The 24,444-nt window shown below is 35.7% G+C and overlaps 1 protein-coding gene and 1 long non-coding RNA gene across 9 annotated transcripts in view; one reads left to right on the top strand and one right to left on the bottom strand.

Annotated features, from left to right (window-relative positions):
* LOC120529411 overlaps positions 1 to 24,444 on the top strand; it is a 124,025-nt gene that overhangs the window by 40,041 nt on the left and 59,540 nt on the right. For 6 of the 8 annotated variants that reach the window (XR_005633737.1, XR_005633732.1, XR_005633733.1 and 3 more), the window contains one exon: positions 17,211 to 17,241. The exons of the other annotated variants lie outside the window; for them this stretch is intronic. This is a non-coding gene — a long non-coding RNA (uncharacterized LOC120529411). The remainder of the gene's footprint in view (positions 1 to 17,210; positions 17,242 to 24,444) is intronic. 8 annotated transcript variants of the gene reach the window in all.
* Positions 1 to 24,444, bottom strand: part of LOC120529406 (mucin-5AC-like) — a 68,913-nt gene that overhangs the window by 37,769 nt on the left and 6,700 nt on the right. The window contains exons 4-27 of the mRNA XM_039753180.1: positions 21,781 to 21,895; positions 21,508 to 21,598; positions 21,295 to 21,401; positions 20,510 to 20,726; positions 20,070 to 20,195; positions 19,677 to 19,794; positions 16,516 to 16,654; positions 16,198 to 16,308; positions 14,689 to 14,758; positions 13,815 to 13,952; positions 13,259 to 13,423; positions 11,322 to 11,416; positions 10,903 to 11,029; positions 9,420 to 9,675; positions 9,232 to 9,284; positions 8,967 to 9,067; positions 7,329 to 7,480; positions 6,567 to 6,705; positions 5,702 to 5,812; positions 5,008 to 5,187; positions 4,643 to 4,882; positions 4,208 to 4,364; positions 3,778 to 3,906; positions 850 to 1,000 (exon numbers count right to left, since the gene is read on the bottom strand). Of these exons, the coding sequence (XP_039609114.1) occupies positions 850 to 1,000; positions 3,778 to 3,906; positions 4,208 to 4,364; positions 4,643 to 4,882; positions 5,008 to 5,187; positions 5,702 to 5,812; positions 6,567 to 6,705; positions 7,329 to 7,480; positions 8,967 to 9,067; positions 9,232 to 9,284; positions 9,420 to 9,675; positions 10,903 to 11,029; positions 11,322 to 11,416; positions 13,259 to 13,423; positions 13,815 to 13,952; positions 14,689 to 14,758; positions 16,198 to 16,308; positions 16,516 to 16,654; positions 19,677 to 19,794; positions 20,070 to 20,195; positions 20,510 to 20,726; positions 21,295 to 21,401; positions 21,508 to 21,598; positions 21,781 to 21,895 (3,288 nt within the window). The remainder of the gene's footprint in view (positions 1 to 849; positions 1,001 to 3,777; positions 3,907 to 4,207; positions 4,365 to 4,642; positions 4,883 to 5,007; positions 5,188 to 5,701; positions 5,813 to 6,566; positions 6,706 to 7,328; positions 7,481 to 8,966; positions 9,068 to 9,231; positions 9,285 to 9,419; positions 9,676 to 10,902; positions 11,030 to 11,321; positions 11,417 to 13,258; positions 13,424 to 13,814; positions 13,953 to 14,688; positions 14,759 to 16,197; positions 16,309 to 16,515; positions 16,655 to 19,676; positions 19,795 to 20,069; positions 20,196 to 20,509; positions 20,727 to 21,294; positions 21,402 to 21,507; positions 21,599 to 21,780; positions 21,896 to 24,444) is intronic.

Genomic DNA, 24,444 nt, shown 5'->3' with positions numbered 1-24,444 from the left:
CACCTGACAGACTATTTACTTGCAAGATTCAGGTAGGTTGAACACAAATATCCAGCTAAAAGGTAGACTGGGAGACTTAGAGAAAGGAAGTAAGAAAGTCAAAAGGTAAATGGAATATTTTGGGCTTGGGTACTGGTATATCGAGGTGGGTCAGTGAGGCAAGCCATTCTGTTGGATAAACAGGATGCAGGACCTAATATTCAAAATGTTACGCACAGACAAAATGAACATTAATTGTGATTACAAGCTTAGATGTTGTGTAACAGGAAGCAAACTCCAAAAAGGATTTAGGATTTACATTGATGCAACATTCTTATTGTATAGGTAATATGAAGAATACCAAATTACACATAGTGTTTGGTGATAATGTAAAATCTATTGTATAAGTGAAGAAACAGTATGGTTAAACTGTATAATTTGCTGTTGGGACTCCATCTGGAGTACTTGTCTGGTTTCTTTCACAAGATACATAGGTATTTACTTATGTTGATTACATATCCACGGTGGCGCAGTGATAGCGCTGCTGCCTTGCAGTTATGAGACCCAGGTTTGCTTCCCGGGTCCTCCCTGCGTGGAGTTTGCATGTTCTCCCCGTGTGTGCTTGGGTTTCCTCCGGGTGCTCCGGTTTCCTCCCACAGTCTAAAGACTTGCAGGTTAGGTGCATTGGTGATCCTAAATTGTGCTTGGTGTGTTTGTGTGTGCGTGCGTGCCCTGCGGTGGGCTGGAGCCCTGCTCAGGGTTTGTTTCCTGCCTTGCACCCTGTGTTGGCTCCAGTAGACCCCCGTGACCCTGTAGTTAGGATATAGTGGGTTGGATAATGGATGGTTGGATGGATGGATGATTACATACCATTCCTGGCAGTTATTGTTTGAAGGGACCAGATCTCCATTTTTGTAATGGTGTCCTTCATCATCAAAGCATCCACAGTCTTCACTTGGAACACATTTCATGCTGTCCTCATCAAAGATGGGCTCTTCAGGTGGGCATTGTGGGTAGCAGCCTGAAATAGACAGTGAAAAATAATTCGGAAATTGGGTAGCTTTAGATAAATTTTGAATTATAATTCTGATGATAGTTCTTTAGAATGATTATGAAATATCCTTTTTATGTATTAAATAAAAATTACTTTAGGAAAACAGCTTAAGTAATATATTAGACACATTTCTATAGTCTATCTAATCTTATTATAATCTGTTTTTTTATATTTCAAATACTAATAGATCAAATTTTTGTTCCAATAGTAAAATCAAAATGATATATACAGCTGTAGTTATTAGAAGAACTCCTAAAATTATAATTTTTTCTAAGTATTACTGTAACTTATTTTCTGTGCAAAATAAATTTCAAATTAATATTGCCAATTCTACACTGAAGTGATTGTTAGCTTTAGATAATGTTTGGTGGGTCTGTCTCACAGCTATAGATTACAGGCTTCAGATCTCAGCCTTGCCACTGTTTGTGTGGTATTTGCACGTTCTCTTCTTTCCTGTGTGTGTTTTGTCCTGGTACTCCAATTTTCCTCCCACTTTTCAAAGAAGAAAAAGACGTTAGGCTGATTGGCAACTTTAAATTGGCTGTGCATGAGTAAGTGTGGGTGTGTGGACTGTTAGATGGACTGGCACACTGCCTATGGCTTGCTCCTGCCTTACAGCCAATGCTTCCTGAATAGCCTCCAGCCCCTGTGACCCAAAACATGAATAAAACTGGTTTTGACAAAGAAAAGATAGAAGTGATGTATCTTCCCACACATGCAGCATAGCTCTACAATTGTGGTGACACTGTCCCATGGCTAAATGTCAATATGTGTTTAACTGGGAAATTCTTAAGACACTTGGCAGGTTAATAAGTGTATGGTCAGGCATGTGAGGGGCTACAGCTGGAGCAAATAGACTTTGTTTGTGAAATGGAAGGGATACCATTTTAGTCATACGAGAAGTACCTAGGACTGAAGTTACTTTCCTGTATCTAGGCAGTACAGGTAAGCTATTATGATTAGAATGCTTTCTACAGTATGTTTCTAGAACACTAATATCAGTGAAATTAGAGTGAAATTTATATACAGTGCCACTGGTAAAACCACCGTCACATTACTTTACTTTGTTCAGGTCTGATTCACATTATCAAGGAAAGTCAAGCATACCATTTGTTTGAGTATGATAAATATAATATTTGAATTAAAGTTCTGAATCTGCATACAGCACAAACCATGAAGTCAGTAGAGAATAAACTTAATGTTAGTTGTTGTGGGCAGTAGAAGAGAGCACTTATTGATCAAGTGAGGCCAGCTACCTGCAGTGTTTAATGTGTAACATAATCGATGGGCCATTGTACATATGTCTCTCCTGTCTCGGTGGTCTTTACATTATCAAAAAAGATGATTGGTAAACAGAAAGAAAGCATGTACATTTTATATTTAACTACTGTATTATATATTCACTAATAACTATGGTAACTATTCAGTTACCTACTTATACAGAGATGTTTTCTTTTTCAGAATATCTGCTGGGATATGGTGCAACACTTTACAATGCAGTAAACTTTTTTTAAAATAGATATTGGAAGACTTTTTTGCCTGTAAATCTAATTTCTTACTAGCTCTTAGATCAAGAGGCTGTACATCACAATGAACAAAAATATTAATTTAGTTATCATACGTTGAATTATACATTTCCTAGATATATTCCGTGGTTCATTTCACTCTGCTTTTCTATCAACTAGACATACATTTTCTGCCCTAGACAAATTCTTCCAATGTGTTATAAAAATGAAAAGTTGTTCTTGTTCAAATTTAAATTTGAAAAGTGTAATTTCTTAATAAAGACAAAGTTGATATCAAAACAATAACAGAGTAAAATGGGCTGTCATGTTGTTGTAAATTGACACACATCTCCATTACAGATTTGGCACTGTCATGAAATTCAACATATTCTGTGCCTGTGTGAACATGGTGTGCATGTACAGTGCAAATTGGGTAGGGGACACAGATTGGGTAGCCAGACTTCCCTCCTTTGCCATCATGTAAAATGAAATTAACTGCCTTTTGAGACATTTACAATATTTACAAACATTTTAGAAAATGTTTTAATGTAGATAACAAATTTTGAGTTAAGTCATTGATTAAAATATGATTATCACACTTTAAAATGTAACATTGTACATGCCTTAGTTACTGGAAAATATAATGAGATTACAGAAGCATGTTATCAAGTACTGCATTACTGCTGCTAATAATATGGCAGTTAGTCAGCAAATTGATGAGTAGTTACAGTGAATGTACACTGCTATCAGTGACATTTAATATATATTGTCAGCTAAACCTTTTGTATTAGAAGATCGTGGAGAACTGATGGGGATCAGAAAAATATTAAATGCAGGAGGGATAACAATAGACTGGATGTCAGTACTTTGCAGACCATTTCCATGCATAATCCTATGATCAGCCAGTTTAGAGTTGCCAGTCAATACAGCCTATAGTACATAGCTCTAGGATGAAAGGTAAAACCAGAAGATCTGTAAAAAAATCCATGGAGACATGCAAAATACAAGCAAACTACACATAGACAGTGACTGGACCAGGAAGGCCCTGGATTTATGAGACAACAGTGCCAACCACTACACCTCCAGGAAGTCCTCTTAATTAGGAGTACTGACTTTTTTCTTGAGAAAATATCATGACGGTAGTCATTGCTGGCAGTATTAGTTTTTGTTCTGCTTCTGCAGTTATCCTTTTTGTTTTCCTCACAATAACTATGCTTGCCTTTAACTTGGTCAAAGTACCTTCAAGTCCTTTAATGTGCTCAGAGCACATTCCACTTGGATTGCGACATGTCTTCATGCAGTGTGCTCCACAGGGCTTGTAGTGCCATTCACAGTCTCCAGGAGGGTTGTAATAGTCACAGAAAAGAGCTAAAAACAATTTGAGAACATTCGTTTTACTTGGACAAGTTATATTATTACCAATCATTCATGACCGCAATTGATAAAATTCTTATTCATGTTGACTCTTACCCTTATACATGTGGATTTAGACAAATTACATGAAGTATTGCAGCAACAGTTATGGCAATTTGAAGGGTGCAATTAATGCATCATAGAATGCTTTTAAGCTTCATAGTAGCAAACATTTTTAGACAACCACATGTAAACATTTCTAGTAGAACATCGCTTTTAAGGACTGCTGTTAATTATCAAGACAAGAAAAACTTACGGCATATTTCTGGGCTCCGCCATGCCACGCACACTTCTGCTTCATTACAGGCCTTGGCATAGGAGGCAACAGCTGTACAGAAACACTCACAGTCACCACCAGAATCGCAAGCACAGGAATCCTGCACACAGGCATCATAGTATGGGATGGGGTCCACCTTGAGATTAAGGAACCATGTGATACATTGAGGTTACATTCAGATCAGTCGGTACTATTGTATGATTTTAGAATGGATTTTAGAGAATAAATAAAATTAATAAATAAAAATTAATTAGAGAATCTGACCATTATGGTGAGAATACATATTGCCATAACTAGTTAGCAAAAAGCATACTACAAGACACAATGCTGCAACCCTGACATTTGTGACAACAATAATGCTCATTGGTAATTAGTTCAAGCAACGAAAATATACTTGCTGAGTTTCAACAGTACCTGATAGTGACAGTCTGTGAACACTACACTTTTGATGATGCTGCACTGTTTTTGAGCCCAGGACTGTCGGTAAGGGTTGGAAAGACAGGGATCTTTAGCATATTTTGCATCAGGGCAGCTTGGAGACACCTTCCAGCTGTTTCCAAATTCAAGAGCATCAACCACAACTGACAGACTTCTGGTGGTGAAATCATTGTTTGCATCTCCATCATAGTTTCCACACAGGCCACAGACATCACCCTAAAAGGCAGCGGTCATAACATATGGATTTTTCAGTTTTAATGTCATTAGACAGAAAGATAAATTGGTATTTGTGTAGTACAGTCAGCTGGGATTCATATCTTATTTTTCTCATTTTTTTTTACCTTAAACTCAGGGCTGAGTTTTATGAACATGCTGGTCTTCCTGTCCCACATAAGGATCATTCCATTATTAGCTTCAATCACAAGGTATATGCCCATTATCCGAATTTTGTAAGGTACTTCAGTTCCAGTGTTTATTTGGATCACCTCAACATGTCCTTCTGACAGTTTAAGTTCATTAGTCTGGCAAAAATAAGTAAAATATTTTAGCAATTACATACTTTCAGCCAAAACCAAAAGAGTGTTTTCCAGAGGAGCATTTCACAACACCCTTCCAAAGAAAAGAAAATAGATGTCCTGATTTATCTACAGCATTTTGTAAATCTACCTTTAGCTGTCTAGATTCTTACAAAGTGAGGATTTATCCCATCAGCAATGGGAGTAAGGCAAAGCCCCCCCTGGATGACATACAACTTACTGCAGTCAATGTCAGGCATATACACGTTTGCTCATACAGTATGTACCATAATTTTATATACTGTAGTTCTGTAACAGATTTACAGTTACCAATGATCTAAACAGAGTATTAGTGTGAAGGAATACAATCCTCAGAAGACACCTGTGAAAGTGAAGAGATAATGAAAGCAGAAGGTACCTACCCTGTCATTTAACTGAGGTACTGTAAGGTGGGAATGGTACTCACTGAGTATGGATAGATAGATAGATAGATAGATAGATAAATAAATAAGACTCATACCCCGAGGAACAGCTTTATTGACTTGGAACAGGTTGTGCCAGTGGTTCCACACGGAATATTTTCTGTGACCACTCTAAAGGTTCCATTGTCTGGACTGCTGTTGCAATAATCCTGAGGGTAGAAGAAATTGAACCATTAAGATAAGTTCTAAGACATCAAAGTTAGAGCACATTTAGAAAGTCACTCAGTAAGTTTAATTAATGCAGTGGTTCTCAATCTGGGGTGGGCCACCCTAGGGGGGCCGCGAAGTAACAAAAAGCGGGGTGTGAAGATGTGAAAAACAGAAAACAAGGAATCAAAAATATGAAAAATACATTTATTGAAACCAAAACAAATTAACTTAAACTACATTCTAATACTAGAAAAATAAAATATAGAGTTAGATAAATGTCGATAAAAGTTGCATAGATATGCATCACTGATATATCATTAATTAAAAAAGAACAAATTGGTATTAGGGGGCTCCTTTTAAAAAAACGTTAGGGGGGCACGATTAAAACTGTTATGAAAACTCGGATCGCAAAAACTTAAAGGTTGAGAAACGCTGAATTAACATATCATTATCTGGTGATATACTGTACCACCATACCTTCCGTGACATGCTACAGCTTTTTATCTGTTGATCCTACTATGTAAAACTGGAAATCTAGAGCATCCTCATTAGAGGTTGTTAGACTATGCTTAGAATAAAAGACAAAACTCATGCTGAGTTTCATTTTCCTTTCTTATTATGTCATTTTGTTTTTAGATAAGAGGAAAGTAAATAGTATTATTTTGATGTGTTTCTCCATTAATTCTGTTCAAATAATGAATTTAATATTCACTGACATATTTTGTACTTGCTAGAAAAAAAATCTCTGCTTACCTGAGTAAGGGTGTATTCACAGTCTCCATTAAAGCTGAACCTTCTTTTATCAAAAGTGATATAATGGCCATCCCCATAGATAGCACAGGTACCAAGGCACTGGTTATTTGTGCATTTCCATTTTCTCTCTTTGCAGGTACTGTCAAAAAATACAATTCATCTAGACAGAGTCTTACAAAACTACACGAAGGCTATGCAATTACATGAAATGCTGAGGTAATTTGTAAGTAAAAGAAAGAAAATCCTCTCCTTTAAACTCCTGCTCAGTGAAAATAATTGTAATTAATAGGAGGACCTAGATTATTACTCAATATGACTACTCTTGTTCATTAACTAAACTTCCAAAGTCACACTGTGTGTGCCTCTGTGTATACCTTCATTAAAAACCCAAGAAGTGTATCAAAAACCTAATATTTGACCACCCATGTTTGCATGATGTCCATGTTCTATTCACTGGGCAACAATTAGAATTTTTACATTCCTCTAGCTGAGATTTGACTCCACTGTTCTACCTGCATGTAGTTTACCAATGAGCCCAGCTTGACTTTTGTTTGTTGAGAATTAACATAACATTTAAAAGAAGCTCATAGGTATTTCAATTAAAGATTTATTTCCACAGAAACTACCCTGCAGAGTTCATGCTCTCATATGGAAGCCTCATCTGAAATACTGGAGAATTTTAAATATTTAAATGGCTAAGTATTGCTTTACTTTATGAGGTTTAAGACAATTTAGGAGTACAATGAAAGTAAAAAAAATTACCAGGTGTTACAGTCAACTTTAATATGCTCCCCAGGTTGGTAGGATTTTCCGTTGTGTACACAGGGACACTGGTCCTCTGGGATACAGTCACCATTTCCATCTGAGACCAAACCTTCTGGGCAAACACAGCCAGAGATGCATTCTGTGCTATACTGTTGGACAAGAAAACACACACAGAATGGATTTTTGAACTCAGTCACTGTACATTCACAACATTAAGATGATTAACTATCACACTGTTATATAAAATTCAAGTGTTTATTTACAAGAAGCTTTATTATGAAAAGCTTATTAATGTCATTAATACATACCAAAAACAGGCGTAGTTTAATCTTGTTAGCAGAGATTAAGCCTGTATTTGTTATTACTTTAGTCCAGAACATATAATTATGTTAGCACCTGGCTACAATATGTAAAAAAAACACTCAATTTCCATATTTATTACATATATTTTAATAGCATTAATAGATTCATAAGTGTTTTCTATTTTCAGATATTCAGGTAATTTCAAAGAGCATATTTAATGACCTGCGGTGGGCTGTCACCCTGCCCGGGGTTTGTTTCCTGCCTTGCCCTGCGTTGGCTGGGATTGGCTCCAGCAGACCCCCATGACCCTGTAGTTAGGATATAGTGGGTTGGATCATGGATGGATGGATATTTAATGATGTTTTTGTTGCATTCTATTTTTTTTCTGGTCCTTAGTCTGTTTTAATTATTTATGTTTATAGACAAAACATATTCTAAATATTTTGTGTTATTTTATGTGGACAGCAGTTTTAGATCCTTGCTCAAAGCCCTGGAGGGTCACAGTGGCTGCAGGTTTTCAGATTACCAAATTTCTTAATGGCAACTCATTTATTTACTGCTAAAGCAATATGTTTTTTGGAGATAATTTTTGTGAAGTCACTTGTTATGATTCAGATCCCATAATCACTTATTTTAGTTTAAAGCAGCTTAATATTTTATTTCCTGTTTTCTTAACCTGCTACAGTTAATAACAAAATACAAATAACAAAGACACCACCAGCTCTCCAGCTAACTTGGTTCCATTTACCAAATTAATATGCAGTATTGTCAATATCAGTGTCAAAATGTCAGAAGATTCTTTGTTTTTCAAGAGGCTAATATGGCTAAGATTGGACAGACTCGAGTGATTGGAGGTTTTGTTTTCTACTCCTCGATTGTCAGCTGGCCATAATTAAACAGTTAATGAAAGGACAGATATTGCTGGGCTCCATTTATGTTAATCAGTTTTGAACCACTGCATTCCTGTCTGGTTAAACAAACTTGTGTCTTTATTTGTTCTCATTACGTAATTAATAATTTGTACTTTGCAATTGCATTTACCTGTGTATTTGAGCGCTCTGAGGCTGTACTTGGTGAAAAGTAGTATAGAAAACTAAGATGAATTGAATTAAGAGGTTGCAATAACACTGCTAACTAAACACAAGATGAGCTATTAGTGTTGAGTCAGCCAACCTAGGTAAAGGTGATCCTGCCAAGTTCATCCCCTGACTCTCTATTCTGTAACAATGAAGCATTTGAGGTCTTATCTCCATGGCTCTGTTTCTGTCTGTAAAGCTGGCACAATTGGAGATATACTGGATCAACTTTTAGATGATGTTCATAGCCACTTACACAGTTCATGTCTAGTGTTTGGCAACTTTTCTGACATTCAGTACCAAAACTATCTGAAGGAGCACCACTGCAGTTGAAGAAGATCATCGGTGCACTACAGCCTATGAAAAGAAACACAGAGAGATGGAGTGTATGAAAAAATACTTCACTTTAGGTTGTGACATTTCTAGCATAATTTAGTGTACTCAAGCAACATGTTAAACTAAAAGCAGACAAATATTCATGATCACTTTATATTTTTCTAATAGTATAATCCCAGACTCACTTGTCTGCACTGACTGGAGTCCGATGCATTTCATTTTCCCTTGCATGCAGGTGCTGGAATGAGAAAAAAGTAAAACTGTGGAATCTCTCCAAATGTTTAGTTACTAACACCTGATATGTCCAGCAATTCAGCATTGCCCCTTCACAATCCATCAAAGGGAAGACAAGCTGCTTCCATGTATTCCTTACCATGTGGCTCCTTCGTCACTAATCACCTCCTGTGCTGGTACCACAGTCCCCTTGTAATAGCAAGGACAGGAATCTGCAGAGACACACTTTCCATCCTCATCCATATAAGTCCCTTCTTCACAACCACAGCCATCCACAGGCTCAAATGGCACATTGCAGGTGACGTCCTGGTCACTGAGGGATCGGCAAGTGTGGCCACAGCTAGTCATTTTGTATCGGTAGACCATAGTCCTAGGGCAGTTGGTTGAGTACTTAGCTGATGGAAGTGAATAATAAATGACCATATGTTAAACAATGGAAGTGGCAACAACCCCCAAATCATATCTAATACTACAAAGTCGGAGCAGTCAAGAAAAAGTACAGTGATCTTTATAACAGTCTAATACCATATATTTAATATATAGTTGTGTTCTTATGGGTGAAAATATCACACAATGATGTACATTTTAACTTTTCCTATATTTTTCTATATGGTTGAGCCTCCCTTGGAAGAAAAATGTAATATACATTTCAATTATTTTATACTATTGTTCTTTTTATGATGGGATGACAGTGGGTTTTCTACATTATGGGCCAGCAGATGCTGCGCAAAACAAGTACTAAGCTTCTCTAAATACAGCTAAAATGTTTATAACAACCCTTAGCTTTGTATTTTTTTCTAATTTCATATCATATGCTTAATGTAATTACTTATAGTTATGTCAAAAAGTATTTGTACAATGACACAACTTTCAAAATTTTGGCTCAACTAAATGTAAAATGTAAAATAAGTTAGCAATGTGATGCTCCTGTTTCAAAGAAATACATAGTCCTGGTGCAAAAAACAGGTGTGAGCATAGAAAATCAGTTTTTCAGTGGTATGCTGGCCTTGCACTGACCAATAAACACCAAAATACATGGTAGTTAGTGCTGAAGTCTATTTGTTCTCTTCATTTGTGCAGTCTGGTGATTCTTTCCATGTTATTTTGGCTTGTTTATTTTCTCCTCAGAACCATTTCATTCTAAAATGGAAGTCTTGTCCTTTGAATTTAGGCAGTTAAAAAGCCATCATTTTTCCTGAGAAGAAAGTGGTTGTGGGGCTCTCACTATTTTATTGTCTTTTAAATCTGTATGGCTGTACTTTTTTAGATGATTGAGACAGACCTGGCCACAGCATTCCATTGATGAATTAATTTTTATGATGTGAAAGATTTGTAAACTTGCCTGTTTCATTAGTCATTAGCCAAATAGGGGCAGATATTATTAGTTAGGGAAGTTCATGTTTATGACAATTAAAGTATGGCCTTTCCAGAATTTCCACGCCAAAACCACAGCTGGGGAAAAAACTTTATGCTGCTTTGTAAATGTAAATGTTTTGGATTCCTCATCTCTACTTGTCTTTCCATTTTCATTTTCTTGCATTCTGCACTCTTTTAATCAGGTCTGCAATTGTCATTTCTTTGGAAGCGGATAAGGTGTTGAGATAACATATTTAAAAACTCACTGCAGATGGTGGTTCTCCAGCCTATAAGCTCTATACCAATGGCAGCACAGGCTTGCACATAGGAGGAAATGGCAGCACACATGGACTCTTCACTTTTCTCGTTGTTGCAAGTGTCATACATACAGTTCTACAATGAAATAAAAGGTGCAGAAAATACAGAAAGAATATTTATTGAGATTTTTGAGCCTGCTGTTTCCATCACAGGGTTACAGAGAATAGGACTGAGCAGAAGACAAGAGGCAATAGTTTGTAGGTTTAACTGCACTCAAGTTGAAAGAGCAAACTGTCATTGTTAACATAATCTTCAACAAATCATTTTATTTGTTTATTAGTTTACATAAAGAAAACATTGTAAAATTAACAAATAAAAGAATATTAACGTTCTTTAGAGAACAGTTTCTCAGAACTGTGAAACTTACTGCTTTGTAAGGAGCAGGGTTGATCACAGAATGGCACTCAGCAAATGGACCCACAGAATTGGTTAAGAATGAACACCAGTACTTGGCATACCTCTCTGAGGATAAACAAAAAATATGTGTAATGAACCTAAATAAAGCAGCTCAAAACAAGTTTGTAAGTACAGACCTATAGAACAGTAGTTAAGAGCTGTTCTGTTTTTTTTGGTCACAGCTGGATCAGTACTCGGTCATTGTCACACAGTAAGGCAGAGGCAGACGAGATTGAACCAGGAGCCTCTGTTTTAGACCCAAGTGCTGTAGCACTAGGCTACACCCCACTGGTAACTTGGTAGAAGCTGGGACTTACGGATAGATTTTATGTGGTTAACGTATAACAAGTCTAAAACAAATACATTAATTGGAAAGCAGATTTTTAAAACTCAACTACTGTGAAAGAAAATGTAACTGTTTGCAAGCTGCTAAGGGTTAAAAGCTGACAAAGCTGTTTTGCTATAATGGCAGGTTATTCATACAGACATCTGTCATAAGACAGGGTGCAGTAAGCTGACCTAGGACAACTTCCTCTTTAGGAACGTGCCCGTTAGACACAGGAAAGATGACCCTTCCATTCTTTCGGGCCCCATCTTACATGTACACAAAGCAGAAACTGTTGGCCGATTTGCGCAATGTAAGATGAAATACTTAGGTCAGCATTTCTCAACCTTTAAGTATTTCAGACCCGAGTTTCATAACAGTTTTAATCGCGCCCCCCCCTAACATTTTTTTTAAATGTAGATGCATATTTTATTATACCTACTTAACTTTTATTGACATTTATCTAACTCTATATTTATTGTTCTAGTATCAGAATGTAGTTTAAGTGAATTTGTTTTGGTTTCAACAGATGTTTTTTTCATATTTTTGATTTTTGTTTTCTTTTTCACATCTTCGCGCCCCCCTCCCTAGGGGGGGCCACCCCACAGGTTGAGAACCACTGACTTATGTAAAAAAATATTAAGCTTTTTGATAAGTAAGGGGAAGAGGGAAGGAGAAAATATAAAAAGCCGATTGAAAAGCGGAACTTTGCTTTTCTGCCTTGCAACGCATGAAACCATCTACTCATCTGTGACTGAATAAAAGATGATTGATTGAACTATTCCTGTCTTCTTTGGGGGTTACTTACACACTAGTATGCTGAACTGAGTTTATAGTGACAGTAAATGACATTTTTAGCTTGTTTTGTGAACTTGAAAAAGCAACATCTACTTTATTGTGCTCTTTCTTAGATACAGCTATTCAGTTTCAAACCCAAGTAATCTCCTGCTTCTGCTTCCTGACATATTTTCCTTTGAAATTGTGGATAGTAATCTCAGGGAACTAGAAATATTGGAGAAGAAACCTGGAAAATTCTGAAAACATGCTTAACTATGGCTTCGCTATAGTATATCTATTCATGCTTCTTTATAGATTTTATAAAAAGAAGCCCTTATAATTCAAAGGCCAGGAGGAGCTTAGGGGATTCACTCTTCAGTTTGAAAGGGAGAGGTTTTATGTAATAAATACATGCACATACAAATGGTATACAAATGAACACTTTTTATTTGTATATATAAAAAAAGAAAACTTCTGACTTCTTAATTTCACTTAATTTGTCATTTACATAAGATATTAATGTCGGTCATACAAGATAATAAGCCATTAAAACTCAAATATTAACTGTGCACATGTATTGTAATTACTGTAGCTGGAATACTACAATATGTCTTACATACACATTATTAATGCTGTATCTACTGTATAATGCACTTTGTGCTGAGCAATAGATAATAACTGGGATAGAGCCCATAATTCTTTTTTATATTTTTCAGCCATATTTACTTCTTTTGGTATGAAGAAAGGAAGTCTTGTGAGTTCATTGTAACTCTTATGCAGTCCTATATATATATTCATAGACTTACCATTTTCAACACTCAAGCTGCAAGGATTGTCATAAAAATTCGGGACTTGAGGACAGCCTGCCATAGTTTTCCACGTGTTGCTAAAAGATGATACTGATCCTTCTTCCACTCCACTCATTGTTGTGAAGTCGTCTTCTTGTTTGTTGTTAAAATTGCCACAAAGACCTGAATTCACATATAATGTAAAAGAAAAATCACACTGAGATATGCAATATTAAGAATATTCTGCACATTCTCAGGTATATTTCATGTATATACATATATACTATATACTATATATACAGTATATTTTGAAAGAAACAGTCACATTAGGTTACAGCTACAAGACAATCATTCTATAATCAAAACAAATGTATTTTATATGCCTGTCAGTTAGGTTACTTCTGTTTTTGACTGCTTTCTTGAGAAAGGTTTAAAGTTTTGAGAGAAAAAAATACAGGAAGGCACTAGGGTAAAATGATGTAGTCAGATATGAATTGCAGAAATGTCAATCTGTAAAGTATTTAGCTTGTGAGGACTCATTAATTCAGCTTCATCTAATAACCATGTCACCTACCACAAGTCTGTTGTTTGTAGGATTGATCTAATTTGATGTACACCTGCATGATGGGAATGAGCTGAATCTTCAGCTGGAGTCCAAATGAAGTCTGGATGATCAGGTAGAATGTGGAGGGTTTAAAGATGGTGACATCCGCTGTAGATTGTAACAAAATGAAGTTAATGTAAAATTTTAACAGATGGAAAATTATTAATTAATTAATTAATTAGTACATAGCCTTGGCTTTTAAATTCATATGGGGCGTAAAAATCAAGCATTTGTTTGCAGAATGTCTTGTCAAAATATTTTTAATCTAATATTGACCAAAATAATACTTTCATTAATTAGTAATTACCAGCAATAGCAACAGCAAGTGTACCCTGTGGTCGGTACAAAATGTACAGTAGATTAGTTCTTCAATCTGATAGTGACATCTTTAACTTTGTGCTTTGTTCAGTTTGAGCAATCATCCCTGCCACTTCTAAAAGTACACTATACTGTTTATGAAGGCTAATAATGACAAACGTAACACTATACAACATCAACCAACACACATCAAAAAATACTGTTTACAGCCATTACCATAGAGGAAGTTCCAACTTCCCTAAGTCGTTGCATCTATTAAAATCATTTGTCAGATATGTATGTACAGCTCAGTCATTATTATCTGTTGTTTACATCTATTTATATAAATAATATTTGAATTTATATAATTATTACATGTTTTGTTCTTTTTGTTCTGGCCGGAAGAAGGGGCCTGAGTTGCCTTGAAAAGTTTGCAAATTGTATTCCCTTTAGTTAGTTGATGAAACGTGTCATTTTGCTTGATTTTTGTTGATATTCTTTTAAAAAGTAATGACAAAGGAAAAATTTAAGTCATGGAGCAACTTACCTGTAGACAGTGGTAGCTGAGCCAAAATGTCGTTTAGAAAGACACTGCCAGAAGACTTGATGACGATCACCTAGCACAGAAACCTGACTTGATTAAAGGTTCAGTGAGAATTCTGTGTTACAGACCTTGGTGCACAAACCTACTCTGAAATATTCTAAATAAGAGATTCTTGTGTCTTTGTTCCTCAGTCTATGCCTGCATTGCTACAAACCTATGTAGCCATTATAGAAGAAAGCTGAAAAATAAATGTTTAGCTAATGTTTGCCTTTACAAATCGAGTCAAATTCATAAGTTTTGCATTTCATGCCTGCTCATTTTTTCCATAAATCTGATTATTGAACTATATGGTCACAGGTAGATAATGCTTTCACAGCAGTATTAAGTGCAAGGCAAGAGCCAAATCTGGGAATACACCAGTCCTTCACATGTCAGGCTGATATACACCCACTGAACCAGTGACAATCCCTTTAGACACAAGAGCACATGACTAGCGACCAATCCTAGATTTGAACACAATAATCTGGAGGCCTAAAACAGCACCAGTTAGCACTGTTCCTGCTCAGTTCTTTACTTAAACTCCATTTTGTGCATTTCAGGTTGTTATTCAGTCCTCTGAAAAAGCAAAGATTTGGGTCACTTTCATTCTGCATTGGATAGCAGCTTTTATTACAATTTTGAAAAATGACTCAGAAATTTGTCCTGAGTATTGGCTAACACAAATAGCAGAAGGGAATGGTTATTGGGTATGTTATTGTAAAAAGCACAAAGTTCTATATAATACAAACACTGAATAATCATAATAAACACTCAAATTTAGTTACTACATTTCAAAACTAATATAATGCAACTTTTTTTTTTTTACAGATTGCAAATGTTTGTCCATAAATCCTTGGGGTTGTTTTGTGTCTGCAGATTACCAAAATAAAATAAGAAATTACAAATATTTGAATTTCAGCATTCCTTGAAGTTATTGGTGTAAAGACTTCACAAGACTCATGAACATTCATCATGCCCACTATTCTAGTTTCAGATTTTCTTCTTAAATTTGTATGTCCAAATTTTGCAAGTTATATCTTGCCTGAAGAAGGGGCCTGCGTTGTCCCGAAAGCTTGCATATTGTAATCTTTTTAGTTAGCCAACAAAAGGTGTCATTTTGCTTGACTTCTCACTGTGGGGCAGAGTGGTGGCTCTGAGGCTAAGGATCTGCGCTGGTATCCTGAAGGTTGTCGGTTCGAATCCCTGTCACTGCCAAAAGAGATCCTACTCTGTTGGGCACTTGAGCAAGGCCCTTAACCTTCAATTGCTCCAGTGGCTCTGTACAATGGCTGACCCTGCACTCTGACCCTAAGGGGTATGCGAAAACTGACAAATTCCTAATACGAGAAAGTGTATAAGGCAAAATAAAGAACAATTAAAAAAATAAATAAGTCCAAATGAAGAATTCATATACTGGCTATAATATGGCCTAATTGTACACAAAGCCCACCATTGTTTATTATATCTACTTACATTGTTGTTATTTCCAATACTTAAAATTATCTTCTTAAGGCAGGTTTCTGTATCTGTCAGGCCACACTTCATAATGTCTCCCAGAATGGCAAAGGATGAGTTACTGCAAATCTAAGGGAAAGAACATTTTAAAAAATAATTAAGTTCAGGTATGTAGAAGAAGTGAAGAGTTCACATTCCTTATGCTCACAGTTCTCAGAAAATGAAAGAGAGATGCTTTAGACTTGCTTTAAGACTTTGTCATAAAAGAAAACGCTAGACTCTGTCCTCTATTAAATATTCTAAAGACACTGGGCTAAAGTCATGGATAATGCTCACCTTTGCAAGGACATAAGAACAGTCTCCATGAAAGGTGAAAAGGCGTCCATCAAAAGAGGTGATGTGAGACCCTCCTTCTACAGAGCATGTGCCAGGACAATCCTGCTTTTCAGATACCCATTTCCCACCGGAGCAATTGCTATAAAGTAAAAAGAATGAAACACTTCTAAACCAAGACAGACTCATCATATTCCAGAAATGTTCAACTTCAATGAAGTACCAACTTTACTATTTTTCTGTCTTTCTTTGGTTCACTGTGCATTGTCATGCTTTACTCCTCCCACCCCTGCTAGAACATTGGCAAGCACAAAGAAGACCACTGAGAAAGGTACCTGAAAAACTCATATTCTTTAGTGTGTGATCGTCTCATTCCCTAGAAAGAAGCCAGAAGTCTAAACCCAGGGACACACAGCTCTGAGGGAGCTCCTACAGGTCCAGATGTTCTGAAATTACCCAAGATGAGCAAGTGGACCAGCACCACGGTCACACCCCTTGCAGGAATTTATAAATTTCATAATAGCTGTATTAGAGCATAACTGAACATTAAATAATTTCTTGTTAGTTTTTTCCAAACTTTTTTTCATGTTTGGTGTCTTTTGATAATTCTTACTGTCATACATTAAGTCTAAGAAACTTGACTTTAATTGCTAACTACAATTGAGTTTTTTTGTTCTTTTTTTAAACAAATATTCTAGAAATGATGAATATGGATAAGGAGCACTTTGGGTAAGCAGACTTGTTTTTTGTGTTACATAAAATATAATGTATTTTAACATTTCAAATAGTGGTGAAGCATTACATGCTGTAAAAGAAAATGAGTACCTTACAGTACCCAAAAGAGTGAAGCAGTCTCCTCAAGAGTGTGTCCTAGGCACACCAGCCTCACATATACTGATATTTATATATAGATGACGCTATAGAAAGGTTGAAAATTATTATAAATAAAAAAACAGTAGCATAACTAGAGTTGGGTACCACCCCTGATGCCTCGTCTTATGATTTGCCAAGATTCCCCTAGCAGGCACTTGGACTAAATGAACATTTAGTGTTTGTTTGTTAATGTGTGCTTTATTTTTTAATTATATTTGTATGTGTGGACACTACTAAGGGAATGTGAATGGATCTGAACTGTAGAACATTTGTATTAATAGAACAAAATATTCTTTGAACTTCCCAATCTATACAACCCATAATAATCTGATGCTAACAACATGATGATTGCACTGTGACCACGATGGTCTTTTAATTTTCACAAATGTTATTGAATAGCTTTAATGTCATTAAAATGTGTCAAAAGAATCAAACTATGTGAAATGTGCTAAATGTGATGTGGAGTCTGACTGAGAAAATGCAAAAGAAAGATTGAAATTGAAAAAAATACTCAAGCTCATTATTGTCTTGAACTTTACACCTTGTGGTAGTTTACTGAGTTTTCTGGGTTGGGTTTCCTCTGAGATTTTTTTTTAACCCATAGCTTAACATGTAAGATGATGCCTGTTATTATAAACATTATCCCAAGCCACTTTCCACAGCTGAAACAAAACTAGAAATACATGTTCTTACATTTGAAGCTCAGGGAAGTTAAACAACAGGTCAAATGGCGAGTAAATGAGGAAACTGAAAGTTTGGTATCAATTGTAGCTGTTTTCACTATAAACAGACCCGAATCAATTGCTTGGCATATTTATGAAGGTTAATATTATGACTAGATGAAATCTCATTAATGATTAAACCTTAGTGAAAATGTGTGAACAAGTGGTAGAAGCACAGACTGTAATCCAGGTTTATTTTGATTTTATAGATTTTATTTTTATTCTTGTTTATGTAATGTGCTACATGATATATTTAAATTTGACCTTCCTTGTGAGAGTATAGTAGGGTTTTGTGTGAGCGATGTCGTCACCTCTCATTATCTTGTTTTGGGTGGAAGGAAGCACAACACACTCATGCCTGCTTTTTCCATGTTCCATGAGCAGAGTTAAAGGAATTTACAAGAAACAGTTTTATTTTTTTGTATATGCAATCTGTCAAAACATTGTAAAATATATCATATTATATTATTATCACTACCACCAAATGGTTCAATCACATCTATCCCTGAATTCTGTTGTGGTTATTACAACATGTTACATCTACATCTCCTCTCATTGGTGTTTTGACATAATATTCAGACTGATTATGTCTAAAATGTCCTGGCATTCTACGCTGATATCTGTGAGTCCTATCAGTGTTACGCGCATGAACCAATATTATATACAGATATATAAGCCAAATATGCAATTGATTCCGAAAGTATTCAGACCCTTCACTTCTTCACATTTTGCTGTGTTTCAGCCTTGTTCTAAAATTGTTTAAATTCATTGTTTCCACATCAAGCAACACACAATATCACAGAATGACAATGTACAGACAGGATTTTAGAGTTTTTTACACATTTATTAAAAATACAAAAACTGAAGTATCAGTTTCACTGTCAATGTTAACAACATGGTGGTCTCCAGGCTACAAAATGAAATATCAGCTTTAGAAAAAATCCAAAAAAAGTGACTAGGATTCAAGGACTGCAAGGTATAAGTTATGAAAAAAGAATCAAGCAGTTCAATCTTTTTAGTTTAAGCAAACGGAGATTAAGACGTGACATGATTAAAGTTTCGTAATTATGAAAGGAATTAACACAGTGGATCCAGACTGTTAAAACTTAAAATAAATTCTTCAACAAAAACACGGGAGCACAGCTGGAAACTTGTTAAGGGTAAATGTCACTCAAGTGTTAGAAAGTTCTTCACACAGACAACCATAGACACGTGGAATAAACTAGTGTGGTAGAGAGTAGGAATTTAGAGACCTTTAGAACTTGAAGTGATGGTATTTTGGAGAAATTAGGATGATAGGGTTGTCATGTTTTTTTTGGGCTCAATGGCCTGTTCTCATTAAAATCTTTCTTAGTACCCTAAACTATATTGGTTTATGTGTTGTCATAAAAATGTTTGGGAGAGGGACAGATTTGAGCTGATCTCTAAACAGGCATTTTGATATCAAGTCTGTTCTCTCTTCACTGAACACCTGAACTCATTTTGCTGGCCCACCTAATTAAGAGTTTTAATGCCAACCTTTAGCTGACTTGTAAGGTAACGTACACAAAGAACTTATATAATACTTACAAAGTTTGACAGTTTCCAGAAAAGGATTCTCCAGGCATATATGCTTTCCTACTATAGGTGCAAGAACAGTCTTGTAAAGAAATGCAACCTTTTCCATTAACATCATCTAAAACAGTACCTGATGGAAAAAAAAAATAATATATATATATATATACATTTTTACTTATTTTTCACAAATATCTACTGTACTGTTTAATCTCTCTAGTTCAGATTCTAATCAGCGTGCTTTTCAAAAATTATGAATACTAATGAATACTTTATTATGAATACTTCCGCATCAACTGGATTTGGATATGCGAAAGTGAACTTTTGCTTTATTTAACCAAATTATAAATTAAATGACAAAAAATTCTTGTCTACTTCAGAACAAGTTTCAAGGATTGCAGTTATTACCTGGGGGACAGAAGCATCCATCAGTGCAGTGTTGTTCACATGTGCTACTTCTGCTCGGATTTGTACAGGTGTCAGCACAGGGGTTGCCACACTCCTGATACTTCATATTAAATGGGCAGTCCTTATCTGGAGAAAACATGTAGAGAGGGTTTATAACATTGAAGTGTTTTTAATATGAGTGTAGCATAGCCTGTCATGTTCCTTTATATCCAGTTCAAAAAGGAAATAAAGTTGGGAAGAAGCAATGTGGAAATGTTTTAGGTTTAGATTAATACAAGCAATCACATCATGATGATAATAAAAAGGAACTTTACGCTACTCCACAAAACTGAATAATTGTTCTGTAAAAGCTGTCGTGGAAATTCAACTCTATAGTTCTGAAGGACGATGACATATTAAAATGGATAGTGTAGTGGTGACATAAATCTAAGTAGACTTACAGCAGAATTGCTCAGATCTCCAAACCTGGGGTGTCCCACCAGCGTGAACACACTGACGTGAATATTCAGAAATGGTGCTGCACAGACAGAAGGAGCTGGTGGACTTGTTACAGTAACACAAATCCATGTTACAAGAGTCAATGAATGCATCCATGGGAACCAAATCCCTGCACGAGTTCAGAGCAGGTAAGCTGAGAATCTGACTACATAATTGCTTCTGCACGAATAAAAAAGAAATCTGTGATTAGCATTGATTAGTTTATTTCACACACGATGATCTTAGATACAAAACATACTTTTCATTTGGCAGCCAGTCTTTAGGAATATCTAAATATTTGCATTTACAGTATGCAGATATTACAAAATGTAATAGTTTCATAATGTTATTAGTCTCAAAGCATAAGGTGAATGTTACACATAATAATAGCTACTCTGCTACCACAAACACACCTTATTCCAAATGTATTTGTGGATTAGTTTAGTCAGGAGGTTTTTGGCAGAGAGTTTAAATAAGTGATGGTCTTGACTTCAGATCATTTTCCCTGTGGAAAGTTCTAATCATCTGGGTGGCTGGCTTTCCAGTAGAATAATTGTGATTTCACACTAAAACTACAAATTTACAAGACAGTGGTTTTTACAGTTCTTTGTGGTTTGCTATGTATAATGGCAAATTATTAATCACGAAAAGTTTCATAACTCTTGACTCCACAGAATTTAGTATATAGTAGATAATCCAAAATTTTTCACCATACAGTTTTTATTAGTAAGAAGAAGGGAAACTTCACCTGATCAGGACACTGTTGCTCAGTCTGAGGAGTGCTGTCTATGCAAGTTTCCATTGGGTCATCCATTTTCCAAAAGCTGCCAAAGTCGTCAGAATTTATTTGTACACCTAGAAGAAAGCAAAATAGATGTCAGTTAAGGATGGCTCTTTGCTTTATTATAAAAGCAGTTGTATATTTCTCAGTTGGTATTTCTAAAGACTGTCCTAGACATACCATTCTTAATAAATTCATCATAAATCTGGACACCATTAAAGTCCCCACACAGTCCACAGGTCTGGTTTGCATACTTCTCTTCTATCTCCAACTGTGAGAAAATAGGTAGTCACAGGTTATGGAATTATTGGCATTTTTAGGTCAATCATCTAAACATCTTATAATCTGATGGTTTATTATCAATCATTTTTGAAGGAATTGGTTTAAAAACATAAAATAAAATGCTGAAACAGATGTGCTTTTTGGAAAAGCAGATATATTTGAGTTTCCTACCAATAATGCATCCTCTTCATTCCACATTGCCATGAGGCCAAGTTTGGCTGTGACTTTAATGTAAGAATTACTCTTCTCAACAAACACTCCAGAGCTGCTATAGGGAAGGGGATTCCTGGAAAAGACAAACATCAGACAATATGTAACCAAAGCAAATTACAGAAATAATAAATATACACACTGTCTCACCATTCAAAATATTTGAAGCTAAGGTTGTAATAGCTATGAACATCCTGTCAAAGTATTAAATACATTTGAGTTTATGTGTCTATATGCTGTGCACATACACACATATTTCATGGTGCTTTGTGATTTCTACACCTAATAGTGTTTAGCATGCTGACCACAATTGTTTCTGACAAAAAAACAGTAATGGTTAAAGAGCCAATGACAGACTGAAGGTGAGATGGGGTAAGCAAAAATCATACTTGAAATGGACTCAGTACCAGAAAACACTTAAGATTTATTGCCAAAAGCTTAAACATTTGTCAAAAACAAAGTTAAGTCCCTAGCCTATATCCTGTCACTAACTAAACCTTAAACTAACCATTAAAAGAATGAGTTTTTAAAAATTTTAATCCAAAAACGTGGACATCAGGAGACAGGTGCTGCCATCTTTCGAAGTGTCTACAAAGTAATGTTATGTACTGTATTGTTAGGTATAGAAGATGTGACTAGCAATGGTGGTCAAGTTCAGTAAACCATATGGTGACTATTTACATTAAAACTAAATATATGAGCAGAAAACGTCACCACAAAATGATGATGTGATGCTATCACTCTCCAAAGACTAAAAGTAAATAGCAAAAGCAAAAAAAAATCAAATAAGTGCCAAAACAAACAAAAACAGTCACATTTATAACCTTGGACTTAAAAGTAAAGAGCTCCTTAAGTAAAAAATAAATAAATTGAATATAAATCGTAAATTTAATTCTCCTTGGTATGGACTCACAGCTTCGATAACACAAATTTAAAATAGTAACTACTTTTTATAATTTATGAAGACATTACAGCCCAGTTGTCACTGCCTTACAACTCCTGGGCATAAATCTCAGCTTGGTCGCTGTCTGTGTGTGGAATTTGTTGTTAATTAATTTATTGTTTTGATGTGTTACCAATTTTTATTTCTATTAGTTATCATTATCAGTAATATAGTAACATCATCGTATCCCCATTTATGGCATTTGATTTTCTATGGTTGCTGCTTGCTATATATTTTGGGTTTTGTTTTGGTTCTGGCCACCACGTTGTATTCCGTTGTTCAGGTAGTTCTTCCTGTCACCAGGGGTCATGACCCCCATGTAATTGCAGCGATGAGGTTAAAATTAATTGTGTTCTCTTCTAGGTTGTGGATAACAAACCTTACTTTGTGCTCTTATAAAGAATATTTATTGTTTGATTTTTTTTTCGATAATCTAACTTCAGCCATGTTCAAAGACTGATTTTTCACTTCTTTCTGTTTTGATGCTTAGATTGTCTCAATCTCCTGGCTTTGACTATGATGCTGGGCCTCTGATACATGTGTTATATTACCCATGGCACACTAGACGGTAGTGAGCACCTCACTGCATCTAAAGTTTATATGTTGAAAGAAAGACTTCCCAAGAGAACAGAATTTGGGCAATTCACAATAATACATTAAAAAAATTTTGGCTTTGATTCTAGGTTTGGTTTGACTACAACTTTAGTTTATGTCCTTAAACAATTACAGTGAAAGATTTAAGAAATCTCTATGTAATGGCCTTAGCATGCAACAATGATTATATGTTTGCTTTTCCCACAAAAAAGACCTACTTTGATCTCCACCATCTTCTTAAAACATCTGTGCTATAGGACACATATTACATCCTACTTGAATATAAGGGTATGAGGTTTACACATTGTCCATGTCTCTACATGGTCTTAGCTTGGGCACTCTGGTTTTTCATTGGAATCAAGATGTCCTAATGAGCATTGCAATTAAGTGAACTAAGAAAGCTGTAACTAAGATCCACTGACTTTTTACTTCCCAGGTGAGCCAGCAACAGCAGTTCATGCTGCCACTACCTTATTAGTATTTTGTTGTTTCTTAACTGCAGCTGCTTTGTGCTTAACAGACTCTGAAGGAAGTGACAATGAATGTCCAGCTCGTATATACTACTTGATAATTGATTTTACAAGCAGTTAATACTTGTAACAGTCACATCAAAGAGACAGAATCCAATTCTACATTCTGAATGAATATTAAAGGCCTTCTAAAAAAGTAAACACTAACAATGTGATTTTGGCGGTCCTTACCTTGAGTTCAGGAAGTAAAACTAGAACAACCTAGCCACTTAAACACTCAGTGGTCAGCACTACTGTCTCACACATACAGAGTCCAGGATGCTTTCTCTCCATGTGAAGTTTGCATAGTCTCCTTGTACCTCTGTGTGTTTTTCAGGGTACTTTCCCAAAGACAATGTGTGTTGGGTTGATTGTCAAATTGGCATGGTGTGGGTATGTGCATAACACTGTTGGATTAAAGAATGGCACCCTGTTAAGCGTGACTCCTGCCCTGCACCTAATGTTGTTGGGATAAAACTCCCTGAATTAGAATGAGATGATTCAGAAAATACATGGATCTAAATAGATTCCAGCAGCCATACCACCTGCACTTCAGAACAGGTAATACCCCTACAGGTA

This window comes from Polypterus senegalus, chromosome 1 (assembly GCF_016835505.1).
Source record: "Polypterus senegalus isolate Bchr_013 chromosome 1, ASM1683550v1, whole genome shotgun sequence".
Classification (NCBI taxonomy): Eukaryota; Metazoa; Chordata; class Cladistia; order Polypteriformes; family Polypteridae; genus Polypterus; species Polypterus senegalus.
Note: the sequence above shows the minus strand (reverse complement) of the source record. Positions and strands in the feature narration are given on the sequence as shown.